Genomic DNA, 17,400 nt, shown 5'->3' with positions numbered 1-17,400 from the left:
TAGGTGGACTATTTCGCCATCTATAGTCCAGAGAAGATAACCGATCGTTTTCGCGTATAGCCAATCCTGAAATGCCTCGTAAAGGCGTACCGGTCCAAATGTGAGGTACAGTGGCAACACTGTTGATGTTTGAAGGCAACAAAATGTGTGTTTAGTGATGGTCTATGACATGGAAATACTGGAAACAGGAAAAAAAGAAAATGAAAACCACCGAACGAGAACAAAAGAATCAGTTAGTTGTGTACTCAGAACTGTTTGAGCCGTGCATTTCGCATTGTTCGTAGGGGAAGATTAGAATTGTTCTGTGAAATGAAGTACTTTTTGGAAGAGAGGGTGTTCATTGTGGAACATTATTTTTGTTCAAAATCGTACGCTAGTGTAAAAACTGTGTTTCGCAAGAAATATCCGAATAACAGTGTTCCAGAAAATTTGACGATTTATCGACTTGTTTCCAGATTTCGTGAAACAGGATCAGTTAATGACAAACCCTACCACAGACAACCACCAGTTTTGACACAAGGTGTGCTGCAGGATGTGGAGCAGAGAATATCACAATCTCCCAGGAAATCTGTTCGTAAACTTGCTGCACAGTCAGGTGTATCAAAAACAACAACTCACCGAGCGTTAAAACAATTGCACCTACGTGCATATAAGGTACAGGCTGTGCAAGAACTGAAGGAAGCAGACAAAGGTGCACGTGTAAGATACTGCCAGTGGTTTAGAAATTTTATTAGAGACAATGGTGTGAATATTTTGGATAAGGTTTTTTTTCACGGATGAAGCTTGGTTCCACTTAAATGGATATGTCAACAGTCAAAATTCTCGACACTGATCAAGTAACAATCCCCATTTGTTACATGAACAATCACTTCATCCACAAAAGATCGGTGTGTGGTGCGCGATTTCGCGGAGAAAAATAATCGGTCCATTCTTTTTCAACACAACAGTTGACGGAATAGTTTATCGTGACCTTATCACACAGTTTATTTCTCTGTTGGAACGTGATGAACGTGATTGTTGGTTTCAACAAGACTCCGCATCATGTCACACGTCTAATGAAACTTTAGACATGTTGGCAGAGTTTTTTGGCGATCACATTATAAGGAAAAATCTTATGGCCCAGTCGCTCCCCAGATCTGACGTATCCAGATTTTTTTCTGTGGGGTTATTTGAAACAAACAGTTTACATTAATAACCCAAGAACACTTGATGATCTAAAAATAAACATTTGCACAGCCATTAACAATATAAACGAATCAACCTTGCATGAAGTTGCTTCCAACATGATAAAACGTGTTGATGAATGCCTCAGGGAAAATGGTTGTCATTTTCAACATCTTTTGTAAAGCTACACTGCCTGTTACGCGCATTGCATGGTTGCCAGGAGTAGGTAAGTAACACTTTTTTCACCATAATTTTCATTTTCTTTTTTTCCTGTTTCCAGTATTTCCATGTCATAGACCATCACTAAACACACCTTTTGTTGCCTTCAAACATCAACAGTGTTGCCACTGTACCTCATATTTTTTTTAAAACACCCATTTGGACCGGTACGCCTTTACGAGGCATTTCAGGATTGGCTATACGCGAAAACGATCGGTTTTTTTCTCTGAACTATAGATGGCGAAATAGTCCACCTACCCAAGGTGGAAATTGACGTCCAAATTTCCGTACGAATGTTTGACATGCAATTTTCCATGCTTTGTGGAAAAATAAATTTACACTTTCACTTACATTTGGCAACACTGCACCCCATTTGTTGTTTCTATGTTTAAAAATATCTACTTGGACAGGGCTAGCTAACATTTGGTGTATGACTTATGTATGTACAGGTTTCGGTTACAAAGTAACGCCACTCTTAATTCCCAGTTGCGCCGTTCGTGGGACACCCTGTACAATGGAACCCTGATTTTACATTCCCTAGTTGTACATTTTCCTGCATTATAATGCAATGTTCATGGTCCCAATAGAGAACCATGCAACAAAAATTTCCCAGATTTTAAATTTTCTCGCATTTCAAGTTCTTTCAAAACATACTTGAGGTTCCACTGCATTAGCTTATGAACTATTTTCAGTGTTTTTAATGCTCGAAGGTTTACAAGTTAACCATCTCCCTTTCATAAAGAGGTATTCATTAAGTGTTTTACTTGTAATGTGTGTTTAAAAAAATAATAATTTTTAAAGTTCAGTATTTTATGTATTATGTTTAAATTCATTTTAGGAGGTACTTGAAAGTGAAGATAGTGACCTCGAGGAATTGGATGTTGTAGATCATGAAATTATTGATGATGATTTTGATGAAGAAGATGAGGAGGAGGAAGATATAGATGATGATGTGCTAGAAGGTAAGTGAAAAATACATAAATGTATGTACAGTGGAATCCCAATTTTACGTTCCCAGATTTTACATTTTCCCACCTTATACATTATATCTTGGATAGTCCCAACTAGGGATGGATGATATCGGAATATCGTGATGATATATTGTCAAATATTGTGACGATATATTGCCAAACTATTGTGACTATAAATATAGCAGACATAATATATATCACCAAAATATCATAACAATATATCATCTACTTGATATCACCTGCATGATATTTTTTTCAATATCACCCAACACTGGTCCCAACATAAGAAAATGTTGCAAAATTTTCCCACATTAAGTTTTTCCAGCTTGATACCTTGAAAAACATAAAATCGAGCTTCCAGTGTAGAATAGTTGTAGACTCAGGTTAACTTTTTCTTAATTTCATGCTGGTTCACTTTCTCAGTTGCGCCTCTGCAAGGCAATTTTGCAATTGTGAAAACATAGGATGGCTGGGCAGTCAGATACTCTGGAAATTATCTATGTGAAATTTCATGTTTCCACATTGAACAATTGTATAGTTATTTCCGATTAATTTTGAAGGCTCACTGCCTTCATTCACTAAGGGTATGGTGACTGGAGCAGAGATAGTAGCGTGTCACTTCCTTGTTAGTTCCCGGGCAGCGGTAGTTGCATTTTCTCCCATTTGGTGGCACTAGTGTTCATTTCCTGACTCCACATTCATACTTCACCCAACTGGCTCTATCATAGAAAACACAATCAAAGAAAATAGGGATGTGCAGGGTTCCCTCACACCTGGAAAACCTGGAAATCTCAGGGAATTTGAAAAAAATACAAATCTCATTGAAAATCTTGTAATTGTTTAATGATTCCCAATGAAGCAAAACTGAGGGATTATAATATGCTCATGTCTGTGGATAATCCAAGCTGTTGTAGCATTTCTCTTTCAGCAAGGAACTCATATCTATTTGTTTGTCTGTTTCTTGTTTTAATATGTGATTCCAGGGCTGGTGACCAAGTGTATACCCTCATAAATTTTGCGCTTTTTAAAATTTAATTAACCGATTTCGATCTTTTACACGGCGTAAAATATATTTCAAGATGTGGAAAACGCATAATAAAGATAACCTGTTCATCTGATTTCCCTTATTAGGGAGTAGTTTTAAGTTTTTCTTCCTTCTTTTTTACAAAATAGTAAAAAAATGGAGTGTCCTGTTTAGGGAAATATTTATTTTCTGCCATCTTTTGTGTACAATATTGTTGATTGTGTATTTACTGCATTTAGAACAGAATTTTAAATATTTACTTACTAGTGCCATATATGAATTGTGTACTGTTCATAAATACTTGTTCATATTTTAAGTTTTTAATCATGTTCAACTATTGTTATAGTCATGACATGACACGTGAATTTTTACATGCCTCAATAGCTCACATATGTGTAAAATGGAATTACTTGTAGGACCAGCAGATCTACATTAATATGTAGTGAAATAGTTTTCTCAACAGATATGCCAGAATGACATATTTGACAATGTTCCAAACCCCCAAACCTATGTTCCCATTTCTTCATGACTCCCTAGAAAGTGTTGTTAGAGATGTAATGGGGAGATTCATAAAAAGGGACATCTTGAACAATGCAAAAAATAGTTTTAAATTAATGCAAATTGATGTCAGGAATTCTGACAACTCGATTCCTTTGACAAAGATTGATATTGGAATTGGTGCCAAAGCTGCTTTGGAAGCTAAAGAGGTGAATGAAAAGGAGAAGCTTACGTTTTTTACTAGCTGCAGAATTTTTTTGCAACCAACAACAGAGAAGATTGTGGAACGTAGTCCCCTTAATTCAGGTTGGTGAGAGTCGCCAGTTGTTTAGTTCTGAAGCAAATGACTCAGTTTCCAAAGGGATGTGCTCAGTGCATGGAAGACCTGATACAGGAACTTCTCAGAGAAAGAGAATGAAGGCTGTAACCGGTGATAAAGTAATTCGCCAGTTTAAGACATTGTTGCACAATGTCAGTAGTGAAATTGAAAGAGAAGTTTTGTAAGTTTCCAATCAAAACTGATGCACTAGATTCTTTTTTTACAGGTGTCATGAAGGGCAAGGATGACTTCTCTGAGTTATGGAACACTGTTAAGTTGGTTTTGATTTTATCACATGACAATGCATATGTGGAATGTGGGTTTTCTGTAAATAAGCAGGTTTTAATAGAAAACTTGAAAGAAGAGTCTGTTGTGGCTATTTGGCAAGTTTATGATGCAGTGAAAGTGGTAGGAGGAGTGTCAAATGTAGAAGTAAGCAAAGATATGATCCAGAGTGTTAAAGGTGCACGTATTAGATACGAAGAAGCATTGCAGAAGATGAGAAAGAAATGTGATCACAAAGAAAACAAAAGGAAAGAAATGAAACGTAAAGCAAGTGAGATCTGTGCTTTACAAGCCAAACAACAAAAGATGCAAGAAGAAGCAAAGGCTATTGCAGAACAATTAAAAAAACTTGAAGCTTCTGAGAAGTAAAGTTTCTTAATTTGCTGTATCCGACATTAAGTACATTTCTTGTTTTATATTTCAGTCTCGGTAACTTATTATTCCTTTTTAAATCGGTACTAATAATTGTCACTTAATTTTTATATGTTTTAAAAATTCCAATAATTTGTTTGTCTTAACTATTATTGTACGCATTACAGATTAATTGATATTGTATCCATTTATAAACATCTATGAAAAGTGTGAAAATATTTCAATGTTCTGTATCAGATATGTTAGAAATTGTTTCAGAGTTGTTTAAATTTCTAGAAAACTGGTCATCTTTGTTCTTAATTATATGCAAAGAAGTGTAATTTTATTTTATTATTGAACTAGTTTTGTTATTTGCATCAGAAAACAACCGTAATAAAGAAGGTGAGGATTGTATGGCTATGAGGAGAAATGGAGGAGGCCATTGTAAAATTATAGTAGTCATTTACTGTGCATTCAATACTCTGGAAAAAAATATGAGGATTCTGGAAAACTCAGGGAAATCTCAGGGAAAATGGATTTGGAGTTTGCGTGGGAACCCTGGATGTGACGAGGCTGAAAATTTGCTGATGTACTCACCGATAGTTTTTGGAACCGATACCGATGCCGATATTTAACCGATTTCGATACGTAAGACTAATTAACGGAAATGGAATGTTATTTTAGCATGACAAACACTATTATACACATATATATATATGTATTTTCAGAGATTTAGCATTAGTACAAAAGCAGTTCTCAATAGGCAAATAACTTCCTGTTCTTAATAATGGAAGTTCAATTCTGGCAGATTCAACTTTAAAAACACGAGTTTTTGCAGCACTTCTGGAAGTAACCTACTTCTTCTCTTATCACATATCTGTCCAGCAACACTAAACACTGATGCAGCAGGAATGCTCAAGTATTTACTTGCACCTGCTTGAGGTTCAATTTCCAGTACAATAGCGGATCCTGGTCACATGGAATGGTGGGTTCAGCAATGAACTTTTCAATTTCCAACATTGATGTAGGTTGCTCCTCTGAATGCAAGTTTGCAATAATCTTGTCGCAAAAGCTCCATAGTGATGAAGAACCAGTTGGTACACTAGTATTGATGGTTTCTGCTTGTATGCTAGGCTGCTTTTCAGAGGAACCTTCAATTACGTCCATCAAGCATCGCACTGCCCTGTTGGCAGCTACTGAAGATGAAAATAGCCTGAAATAATAAAATAGAATTCTCTCAGGGGGAAATGGATTACTCTTCTCATGATTAAAAATAGCATTAAACTGATATCAGCATCTTTCATTCCACTGAATGTAAATCATGAAAGAATGTTTAGTTTAAATTTACTTGTGCACATATGGACTAAGCAGGAAAGGGCCAGTGACCGACTCTACACCCTTGAAAATTTATCTTTGAATTTAATCTACAGATTTCAATATTTTACAAAGACTGAAACTTGACTCAAGATGTGGAAGCTACACATAAGCAATATATGTATCCACGAAATGTGATAAGTTAGCATCCAATTCCGCGTATCCCAGACCACTTTCTCCACTTTTTTAAATATGATTTAAAAAATTACTTATAGATATGTAAATATATGCAGGTATTGCTTACAAAATTGAATTTATAATGAAGAGAAAGAAAAATTATACCCACCTTGTTTTGTATTTAGGATATTTAGGATTCAAGCATGTAGCTACCAAATAATGGTCTGTTTCTTCCAAGTGGGAAAACTGAGAATTCATTGAATGCATTATTTCATTCATCACCACCTTCATGTTTCTGCACTGTTTGAATGTCTCAAGTGCTTGGCTAATTGATGTTGTCATTGGAATAACATCAGCAATAGAAGCTTTTTCAGAGCTTAAGAAAAGATTAACCTCATGAAAATGGCGCAGCTAGTGTCCATTCCTGTGAAGTCAATTCTACAGGTGAATGTCTTATTTTGCTTTACCCTACAGTAATGGCAAGTCTTTGTCCAAGTAGGCGTTCCAACATCAAAAATGTGGAATCCCAGTGAGTTGGCTTGTCTTGAATAAGTTTTTTGTTTTGTAGGCCCCAGGCTCTCTTGCACTTCTTAAAATATTTTTGAGTCCTTGACTGAGGAATGATAATGGCTTACAAAACTGCAGTTTGTTGTAGACATGTTTCGTTTACTACCAGCTGAAGAGACTGCTGTAAACAAGGGACGGACTCTTATCTCTAGTTTGTGAACAGCGATGATCATGTTTGGTGCATTATCTGTTACAAGATACTCAATATCTATGTCCCATGCATGAAATGCATCATTCAGATTACTCGCAATTGCACTACCAGTATGAGAAAAGCCATTGAATGCCAAAACTTCAAGTCTTACAAGGTTAATTTTCCAGTCATTATGAATAAAATGGGAAGTTACACTTAAAAAAAATCACTCCCTGAGCAACTACTTCACAAGTCTGCTGTAGCAGAAATATGCATTCCATCTTTGAAAATTGTTTTGACTTTTTCTGACTCTGTCATAGAGTCTTGGAAGATGGGTGTACCGAAGTGATTGTCTTGACACCACATCTGATATCCGTGTTCCAAATGATTAATAAGTCTCTTGAAACCAATGTCCTCTACAACTGTGAAAGGTTGTCCATCAACACAAATAAATTCCAGTATTTTTCCAATCAATTTCCACAGATCGGGGGTCTGATATAGCATATGGCTTGGTGTTGTGTACATACTCCTTTAGTGTGATCTGTTTTGATTTACTCGTGCTTGGGGCACTTGAACTGCATAAAACACTGTCACTGCACACGATATTTTCCTCACTGCTTGTTGAAGCAGAAGATTCCTCAGGATATGCAGAACTTTGATCAGTTGTTTCATTTCGAGATTATGTTTGCGATGTTGTGTTCTTGCTTGAAGATACGAATTTCTTAAGTGTAGTCAACTTTCCAGGCTCAGACACACTATGTATTGGTTTACTTGGGCATATTTTTATGTGCTGCAATAAATTTGTTGTGCTGTAAGTTCTAGTTGATTTGCCGCCACGTGAAATTACTGTATGGCAATTTATGCAGATAGCTTTACTCTGATCATCTTCTTTTTGTTTGAAGTATTTCCACACACGTCACTTTGCCTACTCATCGTTTTGGTGGATTTTTACCTTTTTTACAAACTATTCGCAGGTGCAAATCTTAAACAAAGAAAACGCTACCATAGGAGTCCATGCTTCATGTGCATAAATAAGAACAAGAAGGTAAAAGTAAAACAATTTTCACTTTCTTTTCGGAATGAAGATCGATTTAACATGCGATATCTTCCTGTCACTGATATAATTTTCACATACACCAACAAAAACAAAAACTTCGACATGTAAAAAAATTCCTGACTTCTGATTTCCTAATCATTCTTCAATATTAAGTGTGTGCGAGACAATTTTTTTGATCACGATGGAAAATGTTTTTAAGTCCCGACTTTCGGGAAGAGAAAAACTCATAATTTCCCAAATAAAATGCCAAAAACATCGATAATTAGCTACTTTTAATCATCCCTACTTATCAGAATCCCGCACATCCCTAGCTTCTGATATAAAAACTAATTTGAAGGACTGTGCAGGATCCCGAACTGTGAGCAAATTAGGATTTGTAGTTTAACTCTGATTAATTCTCCATATTTCCTCCTTGGTAAATGTTTGAAACATAATGGAAATTCTTAGTTTCTTTATTCCAGAAATGCAAAAAGAAATTGTAAATTTTCCCCCTCCCAAATGTCAGAATTAAAAAAAAAAATCCCATCCCAATGCCATTCCGATCAAAACATTTCTGTCCCACACACATCGCTACTAATTTCAGGAATTTTTCCGATAGTCAAAGTGAAGAAAGCATTGAGAATTAGCCAGTTTTAATTCGATTATTGGACAATTTCTGACTCTTCGGGATCCTGAAATGTCGGGATGTGGATTTCTTTTCAAATCCCTGAACCGATTTTTCGGAATCCCACAACTGAATTCTGATCAGGGATAACATAAAGCGTGAGAGAAGAGTAGGGACGTGCCGGACAGATTTTTTTTTGGTCGGGACAAGAAAAATTCACAGTTTCCTGACTAAGTCGGAAATTATACGAAATTTCCCGAAGCTCTGGAAATCTCTATTTCTACACGTCATTTTCACCTTAAGTGATTGTTTTTGCATTTCTGGAATAAAAACTAACAACTTCCGATAATTTCCAGGCATTTCCAATGCAGAATATGTCGAGAATTAACGACTTTTTAAAACAACCTTTCAGTATTTTCTGACTGCTCGGCAGGCACGTATCCAGAGGGGGGCTTAGGGGGCTCGAGCCCCCCCCCCCCCCGAAAGTTTTAGGTTTACCCTAGATAAAATGAGGTTTTTTTATTTCTTGTGGTGTGAAATAAAATAATGTGACAATAATTTAAGGAGAGAAATAATTATCGAGGCAAGACGGAGAATGTTCCGTAACCCTGTTATTGATAATAGCACGTATCCAAGATGGGGCACAGGGGGCTCGACCCTCCCCAGGAAATTTTTCAGTTTACGTAAGATAAAATTAGGTTTTTGGCTTCTTAAATAATGTGAAAATAATGTAAGAAGAGAAATAATTATCGAGCCAAGACTGAGCATGTTTTATACCCCTGTTATTGTTAATGGCTCGAGCCCCCCCCCCCCTCCCTCAGGAAATTTTTCAATTTACACTAGATAAAATTAGATTTTTGGCGTCTTGAATAATGTGAAGATAATAAATTTATAAATCTGACAGAAATAATTATCGAGACAAAACGGAGAGTGTTCTATAACCCTACTATTATCAATAGCACGTATCCAAGGTGGGAATCAGGAGGCTCGAGCCCCCTTCAGGAATTTTTTTCTATTTACACTAGATAAAATTAGGATTTTGGCTTCTTGAATAATGTGATGATAATTTGGGAGAAATAAATATCGAGACAAGATGGAGAATGTTCTATAACCCTGTCATTGTTAATAGCACGTATCCAAGCTGGGGTTGAGGTGGCTCGAGCCCCCCCCCCCCATGATTTTTTTTTATTTTACACTAGATAAAATAAGGTTTTTGGCTTTTTGAATAATGTGACGATGATTTAAGGAGATAGACAATTATCGAGGCAAGACGGAGAATGTTCTATAAAACTGTTGTTGATAATATTGCACGTACACTTTTCTTGAGCTTTCGGTGTTGTCGCAGCGCACTGGAGCACTATGTAGAGACTTGTCAGCATTTGGAAGCTGCACAACAAAGGAAGCGCCACACGTAGGGCGATTCGTTGTAATTTCTAATCTCTGGAAGGCGGGAGAGGGTACGTTCTTGAATGAGAGAAGGAGTCAACTACTGGCGATATTAACAAATCGTTTTATCTGCAGAACGTTCTAGAATATAATGAGGATGTAAATACGCGGATTCAATTTTTCGGTTGATCTGTACAAAGAATCGGTTAATGAGATTTCAGAGGTGTGACAATTCACACAGTCGATTGATGATCAGATCAGTCAGCGTCCTCTGGTTGCTTTAAAAGATATAGTGATTTGAAAATGAAGACATTGACGACAGCAGAACTTCCGGGGCCTCAGTGTAGCGCTAGCACAGTTCGAGGGCCGAAGAGATCAAAGGTCTCTCTCTAAAGTGAATATTTCAGCAGTACCGGATATTGGAGTGGTTTATTAAAACAGAAATAAACTGCATAGATCAACTGATAGCAAAGTTTTGAGTGATGATTTAGTTTTGCCAGAACTAAATTTCGTATATGCTCTGCCATGACCCAAATCAGGGCTCTACCAACTGAGCCACCTAGCCATCCTTGACTTCAACCGATTTTTCGTTAAAATGTCTACATAGTACATATCCTGTGTATATCAAATCGTAAGGTGTTGCCTGTATAGTGAACAAGCACAGAAAATATAGGAGAGAGAAGAAAACTGAGGAGCATTCCCACCGGTTGAGGAGAATTTTTTTCTGTGGTCAACAAGAGCTACTACTTCGAGGTGACAATGACAGTGGCCTAATAAGGGAGATTTCACACCGTGTCGCCTGAAGATTAGGTTTGTGCAGCCTTTTGTGTCGCTACGGTGTGAAACGTTGCTGTTGATTGGCCCATTCCAATCGACATGTATCTCGTGTCCCTTCGGTCTGAAACCTTCCTAAGTCTTGAAAATCCAAGTCACAAGGATGGAAAATTAGGGCCTTGTTAAGGTTAGGTGTGAAGGCAGACAGACGACAGCACCCTTAAGGATCATATCCAAACCTGCAGGAAGAACGCATCTTACTTCAATCTCCAATACGATGATAAAAACTTCTGGTGAGTTGATTTTAAAAAATGTGTCCGAGATAAAGAGAGGCGTGCCCAGGATTTTTGGAAGGGAGAGGGGTTACGCATACTATTGTTGGTGATCTGTCCTGATTTTGCCATTTTTTCCGTCTTTGACGTTCCCTTTTTTTTTTTTTTTTTTTAAAGAATACTGGGTCAAATGGGGTTATTACCTCACCAAACCTCCCTTGGGCACGTCACTAGAGATAAATGAGTAAGCATTTCATCATACTGGGAGACGAAACATTAGATGTGTTGGGAACGGAAGGGTTTTCACTGTGCATTAATTGTTCCGTGATCCACCTGTATTCGAGAAGACTTCCTTTGTTTCATGCCGATATATGACAAGACAGCGGAAGCTGTGACAGGCATTTTTGAACACTTGTGAGTGCTAAGGCCTGAATCTGAACAATTTGTTGGGTTTCGGCTTTTATAAGAGCTGAAAAAATGGGAGGACAAGACACGTTAGTGGTGTTCAGGCTCGAATCAGAGAGAAATATTCGAGAGCTGTCTGCGTCCAGTTCGCAGCCCACAATTTGAATCTCGCGTTGTCGAGTGGATTGTCCATCCCGTGCATGTGTAACAGCTTCGTAAAAACACTCAAAGACACCATAGATAATTTTATGCCTGATGAGAAGAAATGGACAAACCCACATACTGAGATGGTTCCGGCACAGAGGAGTCGAGTGGTAAAAAATGTTCCGATTTCACGTTCTGATTAAAATGATAGCCTTACAGTGGCAACGATTTAAGGGATAGTTGCTCCCCATTTTTAATTTTTTTGCCTGAACATTATGACCTCTTAATGTTATGCCTTGGCTACCAAGAGAAAGTAAACTTTCCTTGCAACGCCCTCCGCACCCCCCCCCCCCCCCCCCGTTTTGGAACCCAATTGCCACCTCTGGTCTTAAACACACAATTGTGAGGTTCTTACTATACCCCTTAAAAAAATGATGTTGAGCCCCCCCCCCCCCCGAAAGGAATTCCTGAATACGTGCCTGCTGCTCGGGATCCCGAAAAGTCGGGAGGTCATTTCCTGAAGTCTAGATCGGAAGGGAAATGTGTTTTCGGGATCCCGCACACGCCTAGAAGAGGGCCGATATTACACTTTATCTGGCACCAATGGTAACTTGGCTCGAGTTAGTAACACTGGTTACATACACAGGTTCATACTTCATTTTATAACCTGTGTATTATCCTTTTTCTTCTTTCAGCGTACGTGATGTAGCAATGTATATTAAAATTAGATTATATCATTCAAATAATGATAAATATATTTTAGTTATCGGTGTAAATATAATTTGGCTTAGCATTTGGTGATGGTCCAACGGAAAACACATTAATCATATTCAAATGGAAGAAAGAACTGTACACAGAAGCTCTTGGAAGCAAGTCGGTATGTGTCTTTGAATACGTTCATCACCAGTATTGTACTTTAGTTGGGGTTCTGTTGTTTACGTGAACATTATAACCCCAGTCTCGGATGTAATGCAATTTAACCTAATTTTCAATAAATCTTACAAAATTAAAATATATAACTTATTTGAAGGTAAAACTCTAGTATAATCAGACTTTTTTTCCGATGCCGATGTGCCAATTTCGGCCAATATTTGTATATCGGCTTTGGCACATCCCTAAAAGAACCCAATGCCATCATCCAACAGAAACCAGCTCTGAACCTGGACAATGGACAGGCACACCTGACTTGGCACCCCGTCCTTAAAAAAAATCCCAGACCACAAAGAGAAAAAATGCAGTGCTCCCACTCGTCTCCCCTCCCACGCGAAGAACAGGAACTCCACCAACCGGCAACGCCACCCAACAATGGAAAGCAGATATCACAGCAGACAATGCAAGCCAGGAAACGCACACCAGCATTGCTGCCTGGAAACTAACAAAGTAGTGACGTGCTTCCAGATGCCGTACCCTTAGTGAATGAAGGCATTGAGCCTTCAGAATTAATCGGAAATAACTATACAATTGTTCAACGTGGAGACAAAGTTGCATGTAGGTAATACTTAAACTGCATTTACCGCATCCATCATGAACTCTGGAAAAGTCTCCAAAAAGTGGACACAAGAGAGTTTGATCTCACAGAAGCTCCAATGGAAAATGCCATTCTCTCCAAATTTTCCCTCTTTCAGTGTTGCCCTGTGTGCTTTTAAGTTCGAAGCAAGAATTTAGTACAGCTTGAAGGCTGTAATAAATCATGCATTTATTATTATTTTGTGTTTTTTTGTGTCTGTGCAAGGCAATAATAAATCAGTAGGTAAAGATAAAGTTTCCCGTGCATATAGCACCGTACCATGAAGGCAAATTTAGGGGATGTGGGGGTAGTGCCCCACATATTCTCGATCTCTGCCATTTTGGAGGCGATGTTATAAGCACTACCCCCCCCCCCCCTCCCTCTGTTGCAGAGTGGTTAGCTCATCAGGCTACTGTGCCAGGGGTCCTGGGTTCGAATCCCGGCATGGATGTTTGGGAGTGTCCATATCATCACTCATTTACATCTTCACAAATGAACCTAAGGTGGCACAAAAGGTGAAGTAAAATAAAACAAATCAATCATGTAGAAATTTAGTACTGTAAGTGACTATTTGAATTTCCAAATTTCATGTTACATTTTTGGGTTGTTTCAAAGATATTAGAATTAATAACATTTTGTTACTAATTTTTACTGTCTTTAGGGCATCTGACTACCATGCGAGAGACCCAGATTCAAACCCTGGCAGGGGAGAACTGGGATTTTTTTCCACCTGTTCAAAGCAGCTCAGGCACCCACCCAGCATCATATAAAGTGGGTACCTGGAGGAAACTTTGGTGGGTAAAGGTGGCCAGTTGTATGGTGCTGATCACATCACCCCCACCTTCAGCCACGATCGAGAAAGTGTGGGGCCTTAACTCCACACACCTTATATGCAAAGCACAGGGGAACACTTTACCGTATATCATATATGTTCCTACTCAGCACTGTGCTAAAATTATGATGCTGCACATTTGTTTTGTAGGGTTTATTTAAAGATTGTTAATCTTTTTCAGAAATACATCCTAGTGGAAAAAGGGGAAGATATCAGTGATGGAGTTCGCAGCTGGTCTCACATATTTATGGAATTAACTTTGTACTTGCCACCACAATGCTGCTGTTATGCTGGGGTGTACTTCTCTGAACAAGTATGTTGGACAAACAGAGACGTGGGGCATATTGCTCTTCAAAAAAAGACTTGTGAAGCTTGTACACCTGACGCTTCCGTACGTGTGTGTTTCTACACAGATGTGTGTTTATAGAATTTTTTTTTGTTAATGAAATGTACTGTTGTGATCTTACAATATTAAATTCTGATTCTGATATACCAAGTATTGGAACAAGAAGTGATGTACGAGTTAAATTATCTTTGTCCAGTGTATTTGTATCGAATGAATTGCAGTAAATAGCTTAAAATTCAACTGTGATGTGGTATTTTATATCTGAGTAAAAGAATTGTACTTGTGACAGTTTTATTAATTTAACTAGTTATTTATTTCAGTGCCCAGTTTTATTAATAGTATTAAAATATACACCTAACTTGATTTATTTTTATTCAGTAATAGTGGGCATTTTTTAATTGCGAGGCGTAGAAAGATTGCAGTGAAATAAATGTAATATGCAAAGAGTTCAAACATGCTTTTCAGAATGACTTGGAAGGTCAAGTATAGTGTGTTTAAAAAAAAAACATTAAGTGAAACTGCACTCAAACCATGTTGTTACCTCTTTTTTTAAACACTGTATGTTGTACAAAACAGAAAAATGTACATGGAGATCAATTGCTGTATCTACACACACAAAACGTATGCTGAATGTATTTTCACATGTGATAAATCTTGCATAGATTTACAGGGTGTGCACGATGAACCTCTGGAATTTTGAAGTGATGGGAAATTAAAACGAACACACCTGCACATTTTTTTGGTAATTTTATTGCAAAGAGCAACTCAAAAAGTTTCTTACAAAAAATTAACGCATCTGTGTGAGCACCTTTAGTGACACGAAGAATGTCCAGCCGGTATTCTGCTTCGCATCACGTGCGCTGTAGCATGTCATCAGGGATATCAATGGCAGCAACAATTCGGTCAAAAGCATTCACGTTTGGCACCCTCATTGAGTAAACTACGTCCTTAACAATACTCCCAGAAGTAGTAGTCCAGAGGAGTGATATCTGGGCTATGTGGTGGCCAGGGGATGGGGCCCTCTTGCCCAATTCAACGATCTGGAAAAGTTTCATCTAACACACGGCGAACATGTAAACTCCAATGAGAAGGGGCACCATCTTGTTGAAACAATATTTGAATGCAGATTTGCAATTTGCGGAAAAGCAAACTTTCCCAGCATGCCAGATAATTGTCAGAGCACACAGTGTCTTCATGAGAAACAAATTGGCCTATAATCTTGTTATGCATCAATCTGCACAAAACGTTCAGTTTCGGGCTGTCCCTGATGTGCTCGTGAACGACATGCGAGTTCTCTGGTCCCCATATGCAAATGTTGTGTTTGCTAACTTTGTCTGATACGTAAAATGTTGCTTCATCTGAAAAAATTTCCATATTCAGAAACTCAGGGTTATCATCAATGCGAGAAAGAACATAGTTTGCAAAGTCAATCTTTTTACGCTTGTCGTCCACTTTAATTTCTTGACAAATCAACTTTGTACGTGTACAAACGCAGCAGTTTTAGTTGCACTTTATGAACTGTTGAAGGAGGCATTTGCAGTTCTCTTGCGGCTTGCCTGATGACTTCCATGGGCTGCTGATGAAAACATCATGAACTTGCTCGCTCAACTGTCTCGTCTGAGATGAGTGGCGTTCTTCCCCCTGGCTTCTTCAAAACACTCCCAGTTTCCAGAAAACTTTTGTACCATGCTCTTATCCGTTGGTGGTGTTTTGTTAAAAACATGCCGAAACTTATGCTGCACCGTAACAATTGATTTTGACTCCGCATACCTTACCACAGCATGGTGATAGATAAATTGTCCACAGTATCTGGAGCAAGCGAACAAAAAATGCCTGAGAGGAAAGAACTGCAGTTACCACTTACTAGCTTTCGCTCTGCCCACTCGATCCCCCCCCCCCCCCTTCTATGTGCGCCCTTGCTCCACAGACTCGGGGGGGGGGGGGGACGACGACATAGTACATATTAATCTATTTTTTTATTCTACATCCTCAGGGTGGCGACAAGACCTCACAAACCTGGAAAAGTCAGGGAATTTGAGATGTCAAAAAAAGCCAGGGAAATGTCAAGGAATTTTGTCTCATTTTTTTTTTTTTAAGATATCATCATGGAACAATGAACAGGAAATCAGAAATCTTCTTGCTAAATTTCGGCCTCAACTTTTATTCACAACACAACCACAGCGTCAGAAACCAGTGTGTGTGAAACGTGTGCCAGAAAATTATTGCTTCTGGAGCTGGTGTCTGGTGAGGTTAGCAATGTGCTGCTTGACTTGGGACTCTGTTCTAAGTTGCCAAAATAACATTTGTAACAACCAGGAGCCGAGGCTTGCACCCTCATTCTCTATTGTTGACACTAATTGTAAATAAATAGGAATTTCAAACAATAGCAAAAGCAAACAGTTGGAATATGTTTAAAAAAAATATTGTTTGGATGACAGAAAACTTGTAATTAAGGCAAATGGAGGGTATAAACAAGGTCTCAAATTTCCATTTGTTTTGGACTTCGTCAGTTATTGTAAGAAATAGGACATGTAGTTTTTCCACGAATATGGAGTATATATTGGAAATTTGAAATTTGGACATACTATGTAGAAATAACTAAAATATGTCCAATATGAGCCAAAAACCTAATATATGTACAAATATGGATGCCATGATGCGTGAAGATAATAAAAAATATAACAGATTCCAGCTTCATATATAAATATGTATTTACATATAAATCGTGCCCGCGGTGGCTCAGTCGGTAACGTGTCTGACTACCATGCTCAAGGTCCCGGGTTCGTTCCCCGGCCAGTTCAAATCCGGGAACTTTTCTAACGTTGGAAGCGGCCCCGGCACCCACCTAGCGTTGAATGACATGGGTACCTGGGGGGTAAAGGCAGTCAGGGGATGCTGATCACATCACCCCCACTCATGACCGGATCAAGAAAGTGTGGGGAGTTACCCCCACAACCCCTGTACACCTTCATGGCGTGGTGCTAAACACAGGGGAGCACTTTACCTTTTTATTTACATATAAATCTGTTCTTGTTATAACTAATTACTGCAAGA

At 38.2% G+C, this 17,400-nt stretch overlaps 1 protein-coding gene across 1 annotated transcript in view; it reads left to right on the top strand.

The window, feature by feature from the left end:
* The window catches only part of LOC145989416 (uncharacterized), a 45,283-nt gene extending 30,654 nt beyond the window's left edge, over window positions 1-14,629 (top strand). The window contains exons 10-11 of the mRNA XM_083125038.1: window positions 2,222-2,345; window positions 14,182-14,629. Of these exons, the coding sequence (XP_082981164.1) occupies window positions 2,222-2,345; window positions 14,182-14,219 (162 nt within the window). The 3' untranslated portion in view covers window positions 14,220-14,629. The remainder of the gene's footprint in view (window positions 1-2,221; window positions 2,346-14,181) is intronic.
* Window positions 14,630-17,400: the final 2,771 nt, after the last annotated feature.

This window comes from Lepisma saccharinum, chromosome 1, assembly GCF_977018435.1.
Source record: "Lepisma saccharinum chromosome 1, izLepSacc3.1, whole genome shotgun sequence".
Taxonomy (NCBI): Eukaryota; Metazoa; Arthropoda; class Insecta; order Zygentoma; family Lepismatidae; genus Lepisma; species Lepisma saccharinum.
Note: the sequence above shows the minus strand (reverse complement) of the source record. Positions and strands in the feature narration are given on the sequence as shown.